Source organism: Garra rufa, chromosome 14, assembly GCF_049309525.1.
Source record: "Garra rufa chromosome 14, GarRuf1.0, whole genome shotgun sequence".
Taxonomy (NCBI): domain Eukaryota; kingdom Metazoa; phylum Chordata; class Actinopteri; order Cypriniformes; family Cyprinidae; genus Garra; species Garra rufa.
Genome location: NC_133374.1, coordinates 6,850,858 through 6,868,757, shown reverse-complemented (window position 1 = coordinate 6,868,757; position 17,900 = coordinate 6,850,858). Strand labels below are relative to the sequence as shown.

The 17,900-nt window shown below is 37.8% G+C and overlaps 1 protein-coding gene across 1 annotated transcript in view; it reads left to right on the top strand.

Annotated features, from left to right (window-relative positions):
• Positions 1-2,550: 2,550 nt before the first annotated feature.
• The window catches only part of pxylp1 (2-phosphoxylose phosphatase 1), a 21,300-nt gene continuing 5,950 nt past the window's right edge, over positions 2,551-17,900 (top strand). Inside the window, exons 1-5 of the mRNA XM_073818312.1 lie at positions 2,551-2,687; positions 4,885-5,026; positions 15,518-15,679; positions 15,758-15,884; positions 15,988-15,992. Coding sequence (XP_073674413.1) covers positions 4,948-5,026; positions 15,518-15,679; positions 15,758-15,884; positions 15,988-15,992 — 373 coding nt within the window. The 5' untranslated portion in view covers positions 2,551-2,687; positions 4,885-4,947. The remainder of the gene's footprint in view (positions 2,688-4,884; positions 5,027-15,517; positions 15,680-15,757; positions 15,885-15,987; positions 15,993-17,900) is intronic.

The window sequence follows — 17,900 nt, the reverse complement described above, 5'->3', positions numbered from 1 at the left end:
TTAAACATTCATCCTAAATAATCATCTGTAATTAACAAGGACGTTTTCAGCTACTGTTTCTGATTCTGTATGTTCACAAGAGATAAAGACACAAGCTGAAATGAAGACACAGCATATCTCTATCGCATCTGTCAGTAATAGGCTGTTTAGATTTAGAAGACAGAGGCTCTTTGAACTGTGTGCACTATGTAAACAAGCAGATCTATATTTAAAGTGATTCAATCTTCAATTATACAAGTCACATGAGTCAGCGTGTCAAACATGAAATAACTTGCAAACCTGTAACAGAAAGTAAATATGTGTGTATGCAAATGTAAGAAGGTGGAAACATTTTCCAACAGATGAATGGTTAATTAGTAGTGTAGTTCTCTAACTGGTTTGTCTAAAAAAAACTGTCTCTGCTGCATAGTTTCTCATTCCCTACACACTTGAACTTGTTTTATAATTGATGAAACTTGCACAGCTTGAACTGAACTAAACCAACTCTGAACGGACTTGAACTTAATAATCACACCATTGTCTTGTTAGAGCTGCTTTACAACTCCACTTTAAGTTCTGTAATGAGTTCAACAAGGACAAACATGCAACAAAATTGCAAAAAAAAAGTAATGCATCACTAAAGAGTGATCTAGTGTAATGGGTCAGTCGATGACACCTGAACTCTAAATCAGTACAAACAAGCACAGAGCGCAAACACTGGCCTAAAAATAGGTTACAGGTTTGTTCAGACTGGTAGCAGAGAGTAAGGAAAAACAATGATAAATGCAAATAACACAGTGCAAACATATAATTGCGCACACTTGCAAAATAAATTGGCAAAATTACTATTTTTACTAGTATACTTCAAAAAGGGTAAATATAGGTCCAACTGCAACAGGTATAAACATTTTGTAGACGTGTACACACACACACACACACACACTGGTTTACATGTTTTATGGGGACATTCCATAGGCGTAATGGTTTTTATACTGTACAAACCGTACTTTCTATCGCCCTAACCCTACCCTACACCTAAACCTAGCCCTCACAGGAGATTGTGCACACTTTTACTTCCTCAAAAAAACTCATTGTGCATGATTTATAAGCCTGTTTCCTCATGGGGACCTGAGAAATGTCCCCACAAGGTCAAAATCTACTGGTATTCCTATCCTTGTGGGGACATTTGGTCCCCACAACGTGATGAATACCAGTACACACACACACACACACACACACACACACACACACACACACACACACACATATTTATATAGAGAGAGAAAGAAAGAGAGAGAGACTTTGAACACTTGATGTCTGATTTAAAATCTGGGTCCTGAAGCTCTGGTGGATCATTAATAATTTGCAGGTCAAAGTGCACAAGCACACAACAAACACACACACACAAACACACAAATTAGTTTGATTTTAGTAATGAGGAAATCTCACACACTTGTCATAACAGGCTAAGATGCTATACCTAAAAATCTATCTCCCACACCTGAATGGATATTAGGCCTATTTTCATCGGATTCATCAAACTTGGTTTATATAAATGGAAACGTTGCCATCACAAGTACATCGAAACAAGTACATAAAAAAACTCATATGCCACTATTACAGAAGGTTCAAACGCTCACTGATGCTACAGAAGGAAAAACCATGCATTAAGAGCTGGGGGTTGAAAACTTTTGAATGGTATGAGGATGTGTACATTTTTCTTATTTTTATTACTGCCCTTCAGAAGCTACAGAAGGTACCAACATGTTTCCCAGAAGACAACAGTGAGTGTTTGAACCTTCTGTAATAGTTGCATATGAGTTCCTCAGTTGTCCTCAGTGTGAAAAGATGGATCTCAAAATCATAGTCATTGTTGGAAAGGGTTCAAATACACAAAATGCGGGAAAACCAAGGAATTTGTGGGACCGGGCAGTTTAACTGTTTAGGACAAACAAGGAACTCATAAACAACTATCACTAAACAAACAAACAAACAAACAAACAAAAGTTTGTGGATTATGTAAACATCAAAAAATAAAAATAAAAAATAACATGCATTTTGTATGATCCCTCTTATTCTGGTAAAATAAATTAACATTTTGCAAATTCTACAAGGTGTATATAAACGTTTGACTTCAACTGTATACTCTTAAAAACAGTATGGTGGCTGTGACGTAGTTTTTTTTTTAGTTTGTTTTGTTTAGTGATAGCTGTTCATGAGTTCATTTTTTGTCCTGAATAGTTAAACTGCCCGCTGTGCTTCAGAAAAATGTATCAGGTCCCACAAATTCTTTGTTTTTTTTTTAGCTTTTTGTGTATTTGAACCCTTTCCAACAACTATGATTTTGAGATCCAGCTTTTCACACTGAGGACAACTGAGGGACTCATATGTAACTATTACAGAAGGTTCAAACGTCAAAATCTGTTCCCAAACATTCATGACAGGTAGATACCACCACATTTAACATTGTGTCAGGGTATCACCACCACAACAGTGTTTTGCCCATCTATGACCAGCAGAGGGAGCAGTGAAACTCAACAATAATATGTCTGACACACACATACACACACTCGCACACACTCACACTAGCACTTAATTTATATTGTTAGAGGCTCACAGCAGGGCTGAGTCTGGCCATTCTTCACGGCAGATGGATCACCGCTCGGATCGACTCCTCTGAACGGAATATCTCGGCTCTGTTCGGTCAGGTAAAGCGGGTTTCCCCTCTTCTCGTGCCGTAACGTGTCCGGTCGTGCTTTTGATCTGCTGATCTCTCTGATTCAGAATTCCATATGCAGCGTTCACGTTTTCCTTACGCATTCTTTCATTTGCCTTTTGGACGATTTCCCGAAGACACCGGTGTTGCGCTGTTGAGATCGTAAACTGATCGTCTGCATTTGTAAAACGTGACAGACTGGCGTTTTTTGGAGAAAAACAGCGCTGTTCCAGGATTGTAGGAGTTTGAAGATTCAACACTTTGAGACAGAGACATGTATTGTGCAATTTTTCTTCATATGGCCTATAGATTAATTAAATCCTGTAAAGAAAACAGTAAAATACAGAAACACGTTAAAAGCTGTAAATAAATGCATTAAAAATTGTATATATGATATACACAGTTTTTAGAAATGTTATCTTTGCATTATTGTTGGTTATATACAGTGTGTGTGTGTGTGTATATATATATATATATATATATATATATATATATATATATATATATACATACACATACAATGTGTATATATTATGTGTGTGTGTGTGTGTGTGTGTGAACAGTAAGATTGTTAATGTTTTCTTTAAAGAAATCTCTTCTGCTCACTAAGTCTGCATTTATTTGATCCAAAGTACAGCTAAAACAGTAAAAAAAAAAAAAGTTAAATATTTTCAACTATTTAAAATAACTGTTTTCTATTTGAATATATTTTAAAATGTAATTTATTCCTGTAATTTCAAAGCTGAATTTTTAGCATCATTACTATTCACATGATCCTTCAGAAATCATTCTAATATTCTGATTTGCTGGTTAAAAAAATAATAATAATAATTATTATTATTATTATTATGTTGAAAACAGCTGATTGGAATTTTTTCAGGTTTCTTTGATGAATAGAACATTCTGAAGAGCAGCATTTATCTGAAATAGAAACATTAATGTCTTTATCATCACTTTTGATCTAATTAAAGCATCTTTGCTAAATAAAAGTATTAATTTCTATAAATTCTATAAAAAATATACTGACTTGGATCTTTCTATTCATCAAAGAATCCTGAAATATTGTACTCAAATGTTTTAAATTTTGATAATAAAATGTCTCTTGAACAGTAGATAAGCATATTATAATGAGTTCTGAAGGAACTTAACAATATTTAAGGAATTTAACAATATCCCTGCTGTTACTGTATTTTGAATCAAGTAAATGCAGGTTTGATGAATTACCAAGATGTTACCACAAAAAATAGATATCACTTTTTTATTTAAGCAAAAAATGCCTTTTTATAAAAAGGCCCAATATGTGAAATATATGAACCGATGTGAGATATGAATCGATGACCTTGAGACCCGCTGTAATAGAGGTCTTCAAGGGTGTTTTACAGTGAAAAAATGAAAAAAATTCTAATTTCAGAAACTCAAAACATGTTCTTTATAGAAGAGTGTATTTAAGTAATTGCATAAATTACCTTTTTGAATCATTTTAGTCTCACTAGTTCATTTAAATAATCCTGCAGTGTGACAAATTTTAAGAGCATGAATATTTCATGTCCTCTCTCTTTTAAAATGAGGCCATAAAACAGCTTGAATAATAATTACACAAAAAGTTAAACTAGTTTTAGATAGAGTCAAGCATGTCACTGCAGGAGACTTGCTGACATTAGAGCCACAGGGGACACCAACAGCAAAAAAACGGTGACAAAGCCGAACCGCAAATGGTGTCACATTTTGCAAATGTCAATGCATATCTGTTTTTATGCCAATATTTGTTGAGGTTAGCTGCAGAGGAGTGAGGGTGTAGTCTAGGAAGTGGTTTAATGCTCTCTGGCGGCTTTAACATCTGCTCAGTTCATCAGCTGTGCATGTTTGCGTGTGCACTTCAGATTCAGTCTAACAGCTCACTGTAGGAATTTAAAGGCACAGCCATTATGTGGATTTAGAGTTAATAGCAGTTTTTGCTTCTATGCGACTGGGGTAAATTACACGTTGCTTCTTGGTGGTGTGTAGGTTTGTCAGTTTGTGTTTCACCAGACTTTGGCTGTTCTTTTGCTGCAATATGCCTATAAAAGGAAAAACAGCACTGTGGGGTTTTCATTACAGTGTTTGTGTTGAGTATTTTGTCCTTATAACATCTCAGCATTGGTTAAGCAATAGCATGCAATATTCAGTTTCCGTTGCTCTTAATTTCCCAGGTGACAGTAAGTGGGCTGTGCATGTATGGCTGATGGACAGGCGTCCGAACCAATCACAGGACAATGCTGGCACGGAGCCGTTTCATCCTGGTGCTGGTGGTGGGTGCACTGCTGGCGGTGCTGAGTTTCAGCCTGCAGTATTGTAAGTGTGAAACTCAATTTATATTTTTAGTCACATTTCCTCTGTATGAACGTTCAGCTATTCATGCATACTTTAAGGTTTCTCAGGGGACTGCTATGTGTGTGTGTTTAGGCTGTCAGGTGGGAATATAAGCTCAGCTGAATTGTATTTACGTTCTCAGTATGTGCCTGAGTGTGGGTTTTATGTCCAATGGGAATATGGTCTCAATTAGACTGCATTCAGCACACTAAACAAAGGAATTTCCCTTGAAGACGTGCTATAAATATCATGGATTGTTTCTTGTTTCAGTAAAACACAGCTTTAAGGGATATATTTTCAATTGGCTAGAAATAAAGAAGACAAACAGTGCATGCAGTTGAAGTCAAAAGTTTACATACACCTTGCAGAATCTGCAAAATGTTAATTATTTGACCAAAATAAGAGGGATCATACAAAATACATGTTGTTATTTGTTATTTAGTACTGACCTGACTAAGATATTTCATATAAGAGAAGTTAATAATAGTTGAATTTATAAAAATGACCTTGTTCAAATTGATTTTTAATACTGTGTTGTTACCTGAATGATCGAAAGCTGCTTTTCTTATTAATGATAGTTGTTCATGAGTCCCTTGTTTGTCCTGAAGAGTTAAGCTGCCTGCTGTTCTTCAGAAAAATCCTTCAGGTTCCACAGATTCTTTGGTTTTTCAGCATTTTTGTGTATCCGTATATATTCGTTCCAACAATGACTGTATGATTTTGAGATCCATCTTTTCACACGGAGGACAACCGAGGGACTCATATGGCACTATTTCAGAAAGTTCAAACGCTTACTGATGCTCCAGAAGAAAAAACAATGCATTAAGAGCCAGGGGGTGAAAACTTTTGAACAGAATGAAAATTTAAATTTTTCTTATTTTGCCTAAATGTGACCCTGGACCACAAAACCAGTCATAAGGTTAAATTTTACAAAACTGAGATGTATACATCACATGAAAGCTCAATAAATAAGCTTTCTATTGATGTATGGTTTGTTAGGATAGGACAATATTTGGCCGAGATACATCTATTTGAAAATCTGGAATCTGAGGGTGCAAAAAAATCAAAATGCTGAGAAAATCACCTTTAAAGTTGTCCAAATTAAGTTCTTAACAATGCATATTACTAATCAAAAATTACATTTTGATCTATTTATAGTAGGAATTTTACAAAAAATCTTCATGGAACATGATCTTTACTTAATTTCCTAATGATTTTTGGCATAAAAGAAAAATCAGTAATTTTGACCCATACCATGTATTGTTGGTATATACCCCAAATATACCCCAGCGGCTTAAGACTGGTTTTGTGGTCCAGGGTGGTCCCCCCCCCCCCCCCCCAAAAAAAAAAAACTAAATAAGTTCAATCTACCCTGATCTTCAAATTCAAAAAGTTTTCACACCCTAGTTCTTAATGCATTGTTTTTCCATTTGAAGCATTGGTGAGCTTTTGAGCCTTCTGTAATTGTTGCATATGAGTCCCTCAGTTGTCCTCAGTGTGAAAAGATGGATCTCAAAATCATACAGTTATTTTTTTTTGAACATGTTTTTATTTGAAGAAATGAACAATGATCAGATAATCAACATACAACATTTTTCTTATTTTCTTTCCCCCCACCCATCCCCATCGTGCTGCCAATATGAAAAAATAAATTAAATATATAATGAAAATAAACTGGTGAGTGAGAAGCACACCTCAAATGTTATACAAAGAGTTACAGGTATGAAAATATATACAAGGTTAAAATAATACTGTAATACAAAATAAATAAATACATAAAGATAAAGAAAAATAGATGGAGAAAAAAAAAAAAAAAAGCAAATAAAAAACAAATCACTAAGAGGAAAGGTGGACACCAAGACAGTACAAGTAGGCTATTTGCCCTTTTTTTTTTTTTTTAATCTTGTGGGAGAACTGCAAGTTTCTCAAAATAAGATAATAGAGGGGCCCACGCTTCATAGAATTTTTGGGTTGACCCTCTAACACAATACTTTATCTTTTCCAACTTAAGGAATAGAATCAGGTCCTTCATCCAGGAGGAGGCTTTGGGTGGATGTGCTGATTTCCACTCTAACAGGATTTTTCTCCGGGCAAGGAGAGTTGAAAAAGCAATCACATTTTTAATTTTATTTGTCATTAATGAGCCCTCCCCCGGAACTCCAAATATAGCCATTTCAGCATTAGGTTGGATATCTTTGCTAAAAGCTTCAGATAGAGTTTGAAATATCGTAGTCCAAAAATTATACAACTTATTACAGGACCAAAACATATGAGTCAGATCAGCCTTAGCTATATGACAACGTTCACATGTTTCACTGACGTTAGAATAGATCCTAGAGAGTCTGGCTCTGCTATAATGGGTTCGATGAAGAACCTTGAACTGAATTAAGCCAAGGCGAGCACATGAAGTTGACCCGTTTACTCTATATAGTGCCTCATCCCAGGTTGCATCGGAGATATTTATTCCAAGTTCTTCTACCCAGTCTGCTCTGATCTTATCGAGCGTCACTTTATTAAATGATGTGATACTATTGTATATTTTTGAAATGAGACCTCTACAGTGTGTGGGAATTTGTAGAATGATATCTATTCCTTTTTTTGGAGGTAAATTAGGAAAACATGGACTGATGGTACGAATAAAATGGCGAATCTGAAGATAGCGGAAAAGGTGGGAGCGCTGTAAATTAAACTTGGTGGAAAGAGCATCAAATGTGGCAAAAGTTCCGTCTATGTAAAGATCACTGAATTTACTTAATCCTGCCCTCTGCCACTGGACAAAGACAGGATCTAATTTGGCTGGGAGAAAAACATGATTATTGCAGATGGGACTATAAAGAGTGAAGCCTGTCAGATTGAAATTTTGTCGAAATTGTGACCAAATTTTTAAGGTGGAGATTACAATAGGACATGAGGAGTGTTGTTTAGGCGAGAGGGGAAGCTTTGAAGTAACTAATGCAGTAAGTGAAGTTGATATACAGGCATTCATTTCTGGTTGGCACCAATCAACATCTGGCCTTTGAACCCAGTAAACTATTTTTTGTAGATTTGCTGCCCAGTAATAATACAACAGGTTGGGTAAAGCCATACCCCCCTCTGCCTTATGCCTCTGAAGGAATACTTTACGAATTCTGGGATGTTTATTACCCCACAAAAATGAAGATAACAGCTTATCAACAAGTCCGAAAAATGACTTCGGAAGGAAGACTGGAATACTCTGAAAGAGATATAAAAACCTCGGCAATATGTTCATTTTAATACATGCTATTTTCCCTGCCAGGGATAGATTCAGAACACTCCACTTCTGAAGGTCACTTTTAAGTTTATTAATCAGGGGAGTAAAATTTTTGTCATACAGACCAGAGAACGAACGGGTGACATTTATTCCCAAATATTTAAATCCTGATCTGGAGAGAGGGAAGGGCAAATCTGATTCTGCAATTTGGAGAGCTACGTTATTGATTGGGAAACACTCACTCTTTAAAAAGTTCAATTTATATCCTGAAAACCTGCCAAATTGGTGTAACATATTCACAATGTCATGGGCAGATGACACGGGGTCTGAGATGTAAAGTAATAAATCGTCCGCATATAGGGACACTCTATGTTCCAACTGTTTTCTGTAGATTCCCTTAAAGCGTTGTGAGGTTTTCAGCATGATGGAGAGAGGTTCGATAGCTAAGGCGAAGAGAAGTGGACTAAGGGGACAACCTTGCCGGGTACCCCTGGACAGTGAGAAGGACTTAGAACACAATTTATTAGTAATTACACTGGCTTTAGGTGATGTATATAACAGCCGTATCCAGGATATAAGTTTGGGCCCGAATCCAAATTTTCCCAATACCGCAAATAAGTAGGGCCACTCAACCCGATCGAATGCTTTTTCCGCATCCAAGGAGACCACCACCTCGGGAGTCTCCAAGGATGCGGAAGAGTGGACCACACTAAGGAGCCTGCGCATATTAGAGAAGGAATGGCGGCCCCTAATAAAGCCTGTTTGATCTGAAGAGATTATGTCCATCATAACAGTATCCAGCCTAATAGCAAGAAGCTTGGCTATTATCTTAACATCTCCATTTAGGAGTGATATGGGCCTATAGGAGCCACAATCAGCTGCATTTTTGCCAGGTTTTAACAAAAGTGAAATATTAGCTTCTGTGAGGGTCTGTGGCAAGGCTCCCTGTTCCAGCGAATAATTAAACATTTCAAGTAACAGGGGGGCTAATTTGGATGAAAATCGTTTATAAAATTCAACTGGGTAGCCGTCTGGTCCGGGGGCCTTGCCACTTTGCATAGCTGAAATAGAGCTGGTGACTTCACTGAGTGTGATGGGCTTATCCAAATCTGTTCTCTTATCAGGGCTAATAGAAGGGGCAATTAAGTTATCCAAAAAATTTAGCATGTCTGAATCATCCTCTGGGAACTCAGATGTGTATAAATTTGAATAAAATGTTTTAAAAATATTATTTATTTCAACAGGGTCAACTGTAGGCTCATCAGAAGGTTTCTGGATCTGTGGTATGAGCTGAGCTGCCGCTCTACATTTAAGTTGGTGGGCCAGGTGACGGCCTGCCTTTTCACCATGCTCATATATGAAACCTCGAGATCTGAGCAGATATTGTTCCGTTTCCTGTGTTGATATTAGGTTATATTGCATTTGTAGGCCCAGTCTCTCTTTATATAGTTCAGGGGAAGGTGATGTGGAGTGTCTACGATCTAAATCAAGAATTGAATCTATGAGTTGTTTCTGCTTTGATTTCCTGGCTTTATTGCATGCTGCTGCGTAAGATATTATTTCACCTCTAATTACCACTTTCAATGTTTCCCACAAGATAGACGGTGATACTGAGTCTGATTTGTTTGCCAATAAAAAATTATCTATAGTGCAGGATATCGTTTGATAAAAGTTTTCATCTGCTAGTAAAGTTGGGTCCAGTCTCCAATTAGGGCGCTGAGCCTGATTGAGAGGAAAGCCTAAATCCAGCAATACTGGCGAGTGGTCTGACTCCACAATGGCTGAATATTCACTATTCTTAACAAAGGGTAGCAGTGTTTTATCTATGAAAAAATAATCAATTCTTGAATAAGATTGGTGTACATGTGAAAAGAATGAGAACTCTTTATTACGTGGATAGAGGAAACGCCAAGGGTCTACACAGCCTGCCTCATTCATAAATGTAGACAGGGCATGAGCCATCTTGGATGGAGACACTGACTTGGGGCTAGATCGGTCCAAGGTCGGATTTACAACACAGTTAATGTCGCCGCCAAGAATCAAACGGTGAGAGTTCATGTTGGGTAAGACAGAGATGAGTCTGGATACAAAGCTGGCATCGTCCCAATTAGGAGCATATATACAAGCAAGTGTAACTTGGATATTAAAGAGGGATCCAGTCACTATGACAAATCGGCCCTGTGGGTCTGATATGGACTCATTAAGAGTAAACTGTACATTTTTGTGTATTAATATCGCTGTTCCTCTTGCTTTGGTGTTGAATTGTGAGTGGTAAAGTTGTCCTACCCATGGTTTTTTAAGTTTCATATGATCTGCTGCTACCAAATGTGTTTCTTGCAAAAATGCTATTTCTGTTTTTAATTTTTTAAGGTGGGCAAGAATTTTTGCACGTTTCACCGGCCCTCTCATGCCTTTTACGTTCCAACTAGTGAAGCGTACTGTTGAACCTCTCAGTCTTTCCTTGCTGCTTGATAAGTCAGACATAGCCTACTAGTTAAGTTTTATGGCTGTCATGACCCAGTGACCTCATCTGAAATCCCATCATATGGAAGCATGTTGTCTTGTCCACAAAAAAAAAAAAAAAAAAAAAAAAAAACAAAAAAAAAACACACAAATGAACCATATAACCCAATACAGCACTGAACTTGAACCCCGTTAGAACCCATCCAAACTGTGCCTTCACTTCCCCAACTGAAGCAAACTGCAGTTCCCTACATAACTCGTAGATCTCCCGATAGACCATCCTCTCAATAACTAACTTGGGAGGGCTCCCAATCAACTTAGTATGCAGGAATTACACCATTAATCTATAAACCTAATCAGTAACTGTGGTTATAAACTGTGGCATATGTAGGCAAATATGCTGCTTTTCAGGGTAACATCTTAACCATACAACATCATAATCAAGCTTTTATGTGATCAGTGGCCAGAGCTCTAGTTAAAATTAGCTTAACAGTGCAGCTGTCTGGCTGCAGCACATAGCAGAGCAACTAAACATATGGTCCTTTATCCTAAAGTTATTAATATCTATAAAAATAAAACAAGGTAGGAATAAAGAATAATATGGTAGTGATCTAAACAAGACCATACACAATTCAACATTACTCGTGAAAGTGTGGGTAGATATTGAAAATTAAAATAAACAGTTTACGTATGGATTCTTCCTTTTATCTTACCCACTGAGTCCCAAGAGCCTGGAGAAACCAAAACCAAAAGTAGTCCACATTAACGGAGACATCCCGGCTGAGTTATGATGATGATTTTTTTCTTTTTCCCCTTTGTTAACGTCAGCAGTCAATCCCCGAACACAAAGTGCACGGTTGCCACAGAATAAAAGTCACAGTCATTACTTCTCCAGACGCAGCAAGCCTGCCGACAGATGTTTATTTAGCAACACGGCGATCATAGAACGCTTGGGCCTCTTCTGGTGTCTCAAAGAGGTGACTTTCTCCATCAAAAGTGACTCTAAGTCGGGCTGGAAAAAGCAGGCGGAACGGCACTCCTCTCTGGTAGAGATCCCGTTTAACACCGTTAAATGACGCTCTTTTCTTGGCGAGAGCGGTGCTGAGGTCTGGGTATAATCTCAAAGTGACGCCCTTATACTTTACTTCGTGCTGCCTGGACCATCTCAGAGCGGCTTCTTTCTCCTGGTACCGGTGGAAACACAGGATAAAGGGCCGTGGGGGTCGTCCTGTTGCAGGTTTAGGTCCAGCTGCGCGGTGTGCACGGTCCAGCTCCGGGGGGGACGGGAACACGTTATCCCCCATGACGTCCTTCAGCAACTTTGAAATAAAAATAGTAGCGTCATGGCCATCTTCACTTCCTTCAGGCACATTCAGAATACGAAGATTGGCTCTGCGAGATCTATTTTCCAGGTTTTCAAGGCGATCCAGCAGGGTTGCATTCGTGGCCTGAAGGGATTTGATGGTAGCTTCAGCTTCACAAATCCGTTGAAAGTTGTCACCTGACAGGGTTTCTGCCGCTACGAGTCGGCCCTGGAAAGAGCTAACTTCGTTACGTAGCCCATCCACTGAAGCTTGCAGAGGCTGAATTGACTCTTGGATTAATGTGGCCACATCTTCCTTGAAGTTGGCCCGCTGCTTAGACAGTTCTGTAATCAGTTCAGACATGGAGATAGGATCCCCGTGCTTGCTGTCGTCAGGTGTTTCCGCTTCGGTGAGCGCAGCCGCCATTGATGCTAGCTTGCTAGCAACGCTGTGTCTGGTTTCCATTTCGCCGTCGTGTGGGTTTAGCGTCCTTATAAGTATATTGCTTTACGTACCGGTAGTTTATAAGTGTGTTTACGCCGATGCTATGCTTAATATGTGTGTAAGACTTCGATTATTAAAGATAATAAAAGAGTTGACCGGGAGCCCCTTCGCCCTACGTCTCTCTCCTACATTGCCAAACCGGAAGTCCAAATCATACAGTTATTGTTGGAAAGGGTTCAAATACACAAACATGCTGAAAAAAGGCAGATTTCTCTGTTGAACAGCGGGCAGTTTAACTGTTCAGGATGAACAAGGGACTCATGAACAACTATCACTATTATTATTACTATTATTTTCTCTTGTGGACTATATGTAATCATCTTTTATGTTCAACTGTATATACTCTTACAAAACAGTATGGTGGCAGCATCATGGTATTACCATTTCAAAAACACTAGTACTACACAGTGCCACCATAAACACCCTTAATACACTGATTTTTGGTCAATTAATACGTTTTTTTTTTAATAATGGATTTTCAAACATCTATTAAAAAAGTAATGTGGCAGTACTTTTTAAGTGTGTTTTTTTTTTAAGGCAAGAATTTTTTTGGAAATTGCATTTGGTGCATGCATTTGGTTTACAAGTGAAATTTCATTTCATGCTGAATTTTAGAAGAAAAATAAAGACTCTCTGACCTCTGAGAATGTTTACATGAGCTTGTGAACTAGCAGAAGTTGGGGGCTGCCAGGCGACACAGTGATGATACTTGACCGCTGAATTGTTTCACATTCTAAACGCAGTCTCTAAAATAAGTAAATAGAGATTTGTTTCAATTTTAAAAAGTGAAACAGAGCAGTCCAAAAATCAGAAAGTGAAAATCATTAGTGTGAATCTGATCTGCAGTAGAGAAATGTTTATGTAGGCCTATCTTTATAATGCAATAGTCAGTCAGATTGGCTTCTGAGACAGATTATTCCCAGATTAGACCCCAATGTCCCATGTCCTTGACTGAAAATCCTCTTTCGCTGACGACTGGGAACTGAGACACCATCCTAGCATATCAGCAGATTAAACGTTTCATGTCAGAGTGACAGCTACAGGAAAATCCTGCTAATTTAGTCGTTTAAAAGCACAGATGGTTGGAATTTGCAAAGCCAACACAAAACCAAACACGACATTTTTGGACAAGGTGAGCAGGGATTGGTCAGCGATGCTCTTAATACCCGCCCTTTGCAACCCACAGCCAATCACAGCTCAGTCTGAGCAACAGGGCCTACATGCGAGAACCACATTTTTTGTTGTGTTCAGGCATGCATGTGATAGTAAACAGCTGATCTGGTTTACAGTCTCTTTCTGTTCTCAAAGCATTTCTCTGCTTTTGTACCATGTTATACATCCACCTTGCTAAAATAGCTTAGAAAAGTGTTAGTGTTACACACTTGGTGCATTGTCATCCTTACTGTCTTCTTCAGGTTGCCTGTTTCTTTCACCCGGTGTGAGGTCATTACTAATTTATTCCTCCTTTTGTGGCATCTCCAACAAGAGCTGAAAGCTGTCTGAATGTAGGACAGAACCGCATCTCAAATTAGCCGACCTCTCTTCTTCTCTCTCTTCGCTTCGGTTCACTCAAGCATGACTGATGTAGTTTTAAAGAAAGAGGCTCCAGGTCTGTAGAGACCCAGAGAAAGAGGCCATACATTGAGAACGAGAAAGAGAGAAGTGAAGGATGAAAGACGACCGGTTCTCATTCCAGTGAATTGTGGGTTTCTGTCAGCATTGCTGATGTACACACTGCCAACAACACACACAATCAGCCTGACGGCCTTGAACGGCAGTGTAAACACTGTCTGTCCTGTTTGATTTGCCTCTATTGTATTTGTGTTTAGGTGTGTGTGATTCTTTTTGTACACTATACTCAGAATTTCAGCTACAAAGAGCTCTTTGTGTGGCCGGCTTTTGCACAGAACTGTACTGTGATTGGCTGAGAGCTCCGAGCTTACATTTGATTGGTTCCAGCAGCTTTTACAGAAGTCAAATGGGGTTTGATGGTGAATTAAAACCAATATGAGTTGCAAACACACACTTACACACACACACCTGCACATGCTTGCTTTAACATCTCCAGAATGTCCATGGCTGTGCGTATAAACCAGCTAATCGTTATACTTCTGTCTGGTGAGTTTGACTTGGAAATTGAAAATGCTGGTGTTTTATTGTTTAGGCCATTAACATTTATTTATTAATTTGTTGTGTTTTATTAAACAGTATTTCTATGCTAACAGTTTTTTTATCGTAATGTTGCATAAATAAGTGAATGGAATAAAAGAAATGTGTTACTAGAAGTGTTTTACAGTGAATATGCTTAAATATATGTCAAATTGTACTGTTAAATACTGTAAACAGATATTATTACTATATTATTAATATTTAAGAGTTAGAGATGGTGCTGTTTTTTTTGTTTTGTTTTTGTTTTTTTTATTAAAACGTTTAATTTTATTTAAGGCTCATACATTATTTTTACATTTTATTCATTTTCTTTGAGATCCACTTATAATGTTAGTGTTTTTTGTGCCAAAACAATCACAGATTAGTTAATGGTCTTTTTGTTGAACTGTCTTGGTTTCTATAAATGCTGGTTTTTATGCCATTTGTATGTTTTATAGTACAGTTTACTCTTTTACTCCAAGAAAATTTGGTTTATCATAACTATTAGCTCTTTTAGGGTTGCTGCCATTGTTTATGTGCACTTAAAATGCAAGTATGCAGCGTAAATGTTCAGTAAAATCTTGTGTTTTCGCCTGTCACACTGAAGGATTGTAGCGCCGTCTTTCTGGCTGTCAGTTAGTGGTTAATATCCTGTCAGACACCTCCCTCTGCCCACATAACCATGGCAATTCCCAAAATTTAACAATCCGCAGCACTGTGCAGTCTCAGATGTTTGTTTTATGAGGTCAGAGCTGAGGAAGCTGGAAAAAGTTGTGTGCTTGTGCTTAATGACTCTCACAGTCCTTTTTTTTCTTTCCCTAGTGCATCTCATTCCTACCAATCCAGTGGCTGAGCAAAGGTCACTCGGTAAAAGCCGAAAGCGAGTGAATCCGGTCCTCCACACGGATCCTCCCGCCCCAGACCCCATCAGAGACACTCACCAGTACTGCAATTACCCCAACCTCACCGAGCACGGCTGGGAGGGTAAGAAACACACTCAGTCACTCTCTCACATACCTGAAGACTCTCTTAGACGTATGCTGATGTATTTGCGTGTTGTAGGTCACAGTCCGGCTGACTACAGGCTGGTGTCGGTACATGTGATGATTCGGCATGGAGACCGCTTTCCTCTGTACTCCATTCCCAAAACCAAGAAACCCGCCATAGACTGCGTCCTATCAGACAAGAGGTACATGTTTATATGTTAACCATCTGATGATGAACCCCACATTTGTAAACATATATACATAAAATGATCTATCTATAACATCTATGTCTGCCTATCTGTGCAGCTACAGTATCTATGTCTATCCACCAATCTATCTATAGTATCTGACATCTAACTATACTATATCTATCTATCTTCTATAGTATCTATGTCTATCTATAATCTAACTATACTGTGAGAGGGGGTTCAGCGAAAAATTGGCAGTTGTCAGCAGGAAGTGGCTAAAAAAACGGACGTCAGCTGTTGCTCGAAGGGGAAGAAAACAACAACAACAGCTATATATATATATATATATATATATATATATATATATAGTAAAAACGTATATGTAAGGGATAATGTACAGGCAGCCGGTAGTTATCGCAGAAATAAGCCCCGACAGTGTGATCAGGACCCGACGCGAAGCGCTTATTACACGGCTACTTGCCACATAAGGAAAAAACTGGACATGAATATGAATTTGAAACCTTTTATTGGCATATTTGTTTTAAATTAACATTTTTATCCTTCCGCGAAACGATATAGTACCACGTGACTAACATTCAAACTATGTACGTTAGTAAGACAATTTAAATAGATTAATGTCTAAATTTTCCATTGTTAATTGTGGTTGTCCAGTGTTTGTCACAAGATGGCGCCAAACTGTAATCTTTGTTGGCATGGAGGGATTTTAAACATTCAAGTAGTACCGGCTATGCGTTATTACTTTGGAGCGGTGATTATTTGAAAAGAACGAACCTGCAAATGTCTCAACTGACCAATCAGAATCAAGCATTCCAAAGAGCCGTGTAATAAAAGCTTATAACAAATATATACAAATTTTTATATAATAGTCATTACTGTGTACTATACGATTAAATCTATCAAATAGAAGTATCACTAAATGGCTATATATATATATATATATATATATATATATATATATATATATATATATATATATATTCAAAAATTCTGATTAAAGACAGAATTACAAAAGTACACGGGCTTATTACCTTTATTTTGTAATAATTTAAGCTGTGTTATGAAGGTTCAGTTTTACATTTGTAGTATTTCAAGAAACAACATTGTTGTGGTTGTTTAATAAAGCCTTTAAATTCATAACGGGCTTTGTATGATGTCAGATTATTTGATCATGTTAATTTTTGATAGTAAACGAAATTTTTTAAGTTAATGGTAGCCCACTAACATACTAAGATTAACGATTAACTATAGTAGACAGTTACATTGTCGTTCGCTAACATAAAGGTTCAAATCAAACATACAAGGCAACAATTATTCATTACTCCGATCATTAATTTAAAAATGTACCGCTCCAACAAACACTGCCATTTGTGTCTGTCGTAGTTGCATATGATTGGTTGCTGCCAAGTTGGTCGATGCTGATTGGCTGTCACCAAGTGGCAGGTCCCTCCTACCCTCCGAATGCCAGTAACTGGCTTCCAGCTGTCAATGGCAGGTACTTCCTGCTGCCAGCTGCCATTTTTTTTCTGAACCCCTTCTGTATACTCTGTCTGTCTATCTGTCTATCTATCTATCTATCTATCTATCTATCTATCTATCTATCTATCTGTTTTAAAATGCAGATTCTATTTTTGAGTAATCAAAACTGATTTAACTTATCCCTCACTTTAGAGGACTGTATTTTTGATCTTTGATATTATTTGATCTTACAGCTGATAACCAGCAGTGACTGGTGTGTAAATGTGGGCTTATGTTTGCATGTTTAGTTTATCTGTGCGTGCGTTTATCAGATTTAATGTTTGTCATAGGGTATGTCGTTTATGAATCATTATCAGATTAATATTTAATTCCCACCACAGTCTTTTATCCGTCCCTGAGCCGTGTCGCTGTGGTTACGGCAGCATTGAACAGTCACTGTAACGCTACTTAAAATAACAATGTTGTGTTTCCATGGTTTCATCGTAGTACTCTTACCAATGGCATGACAAATTCTGTTGTCCAGAGTATTCCAAG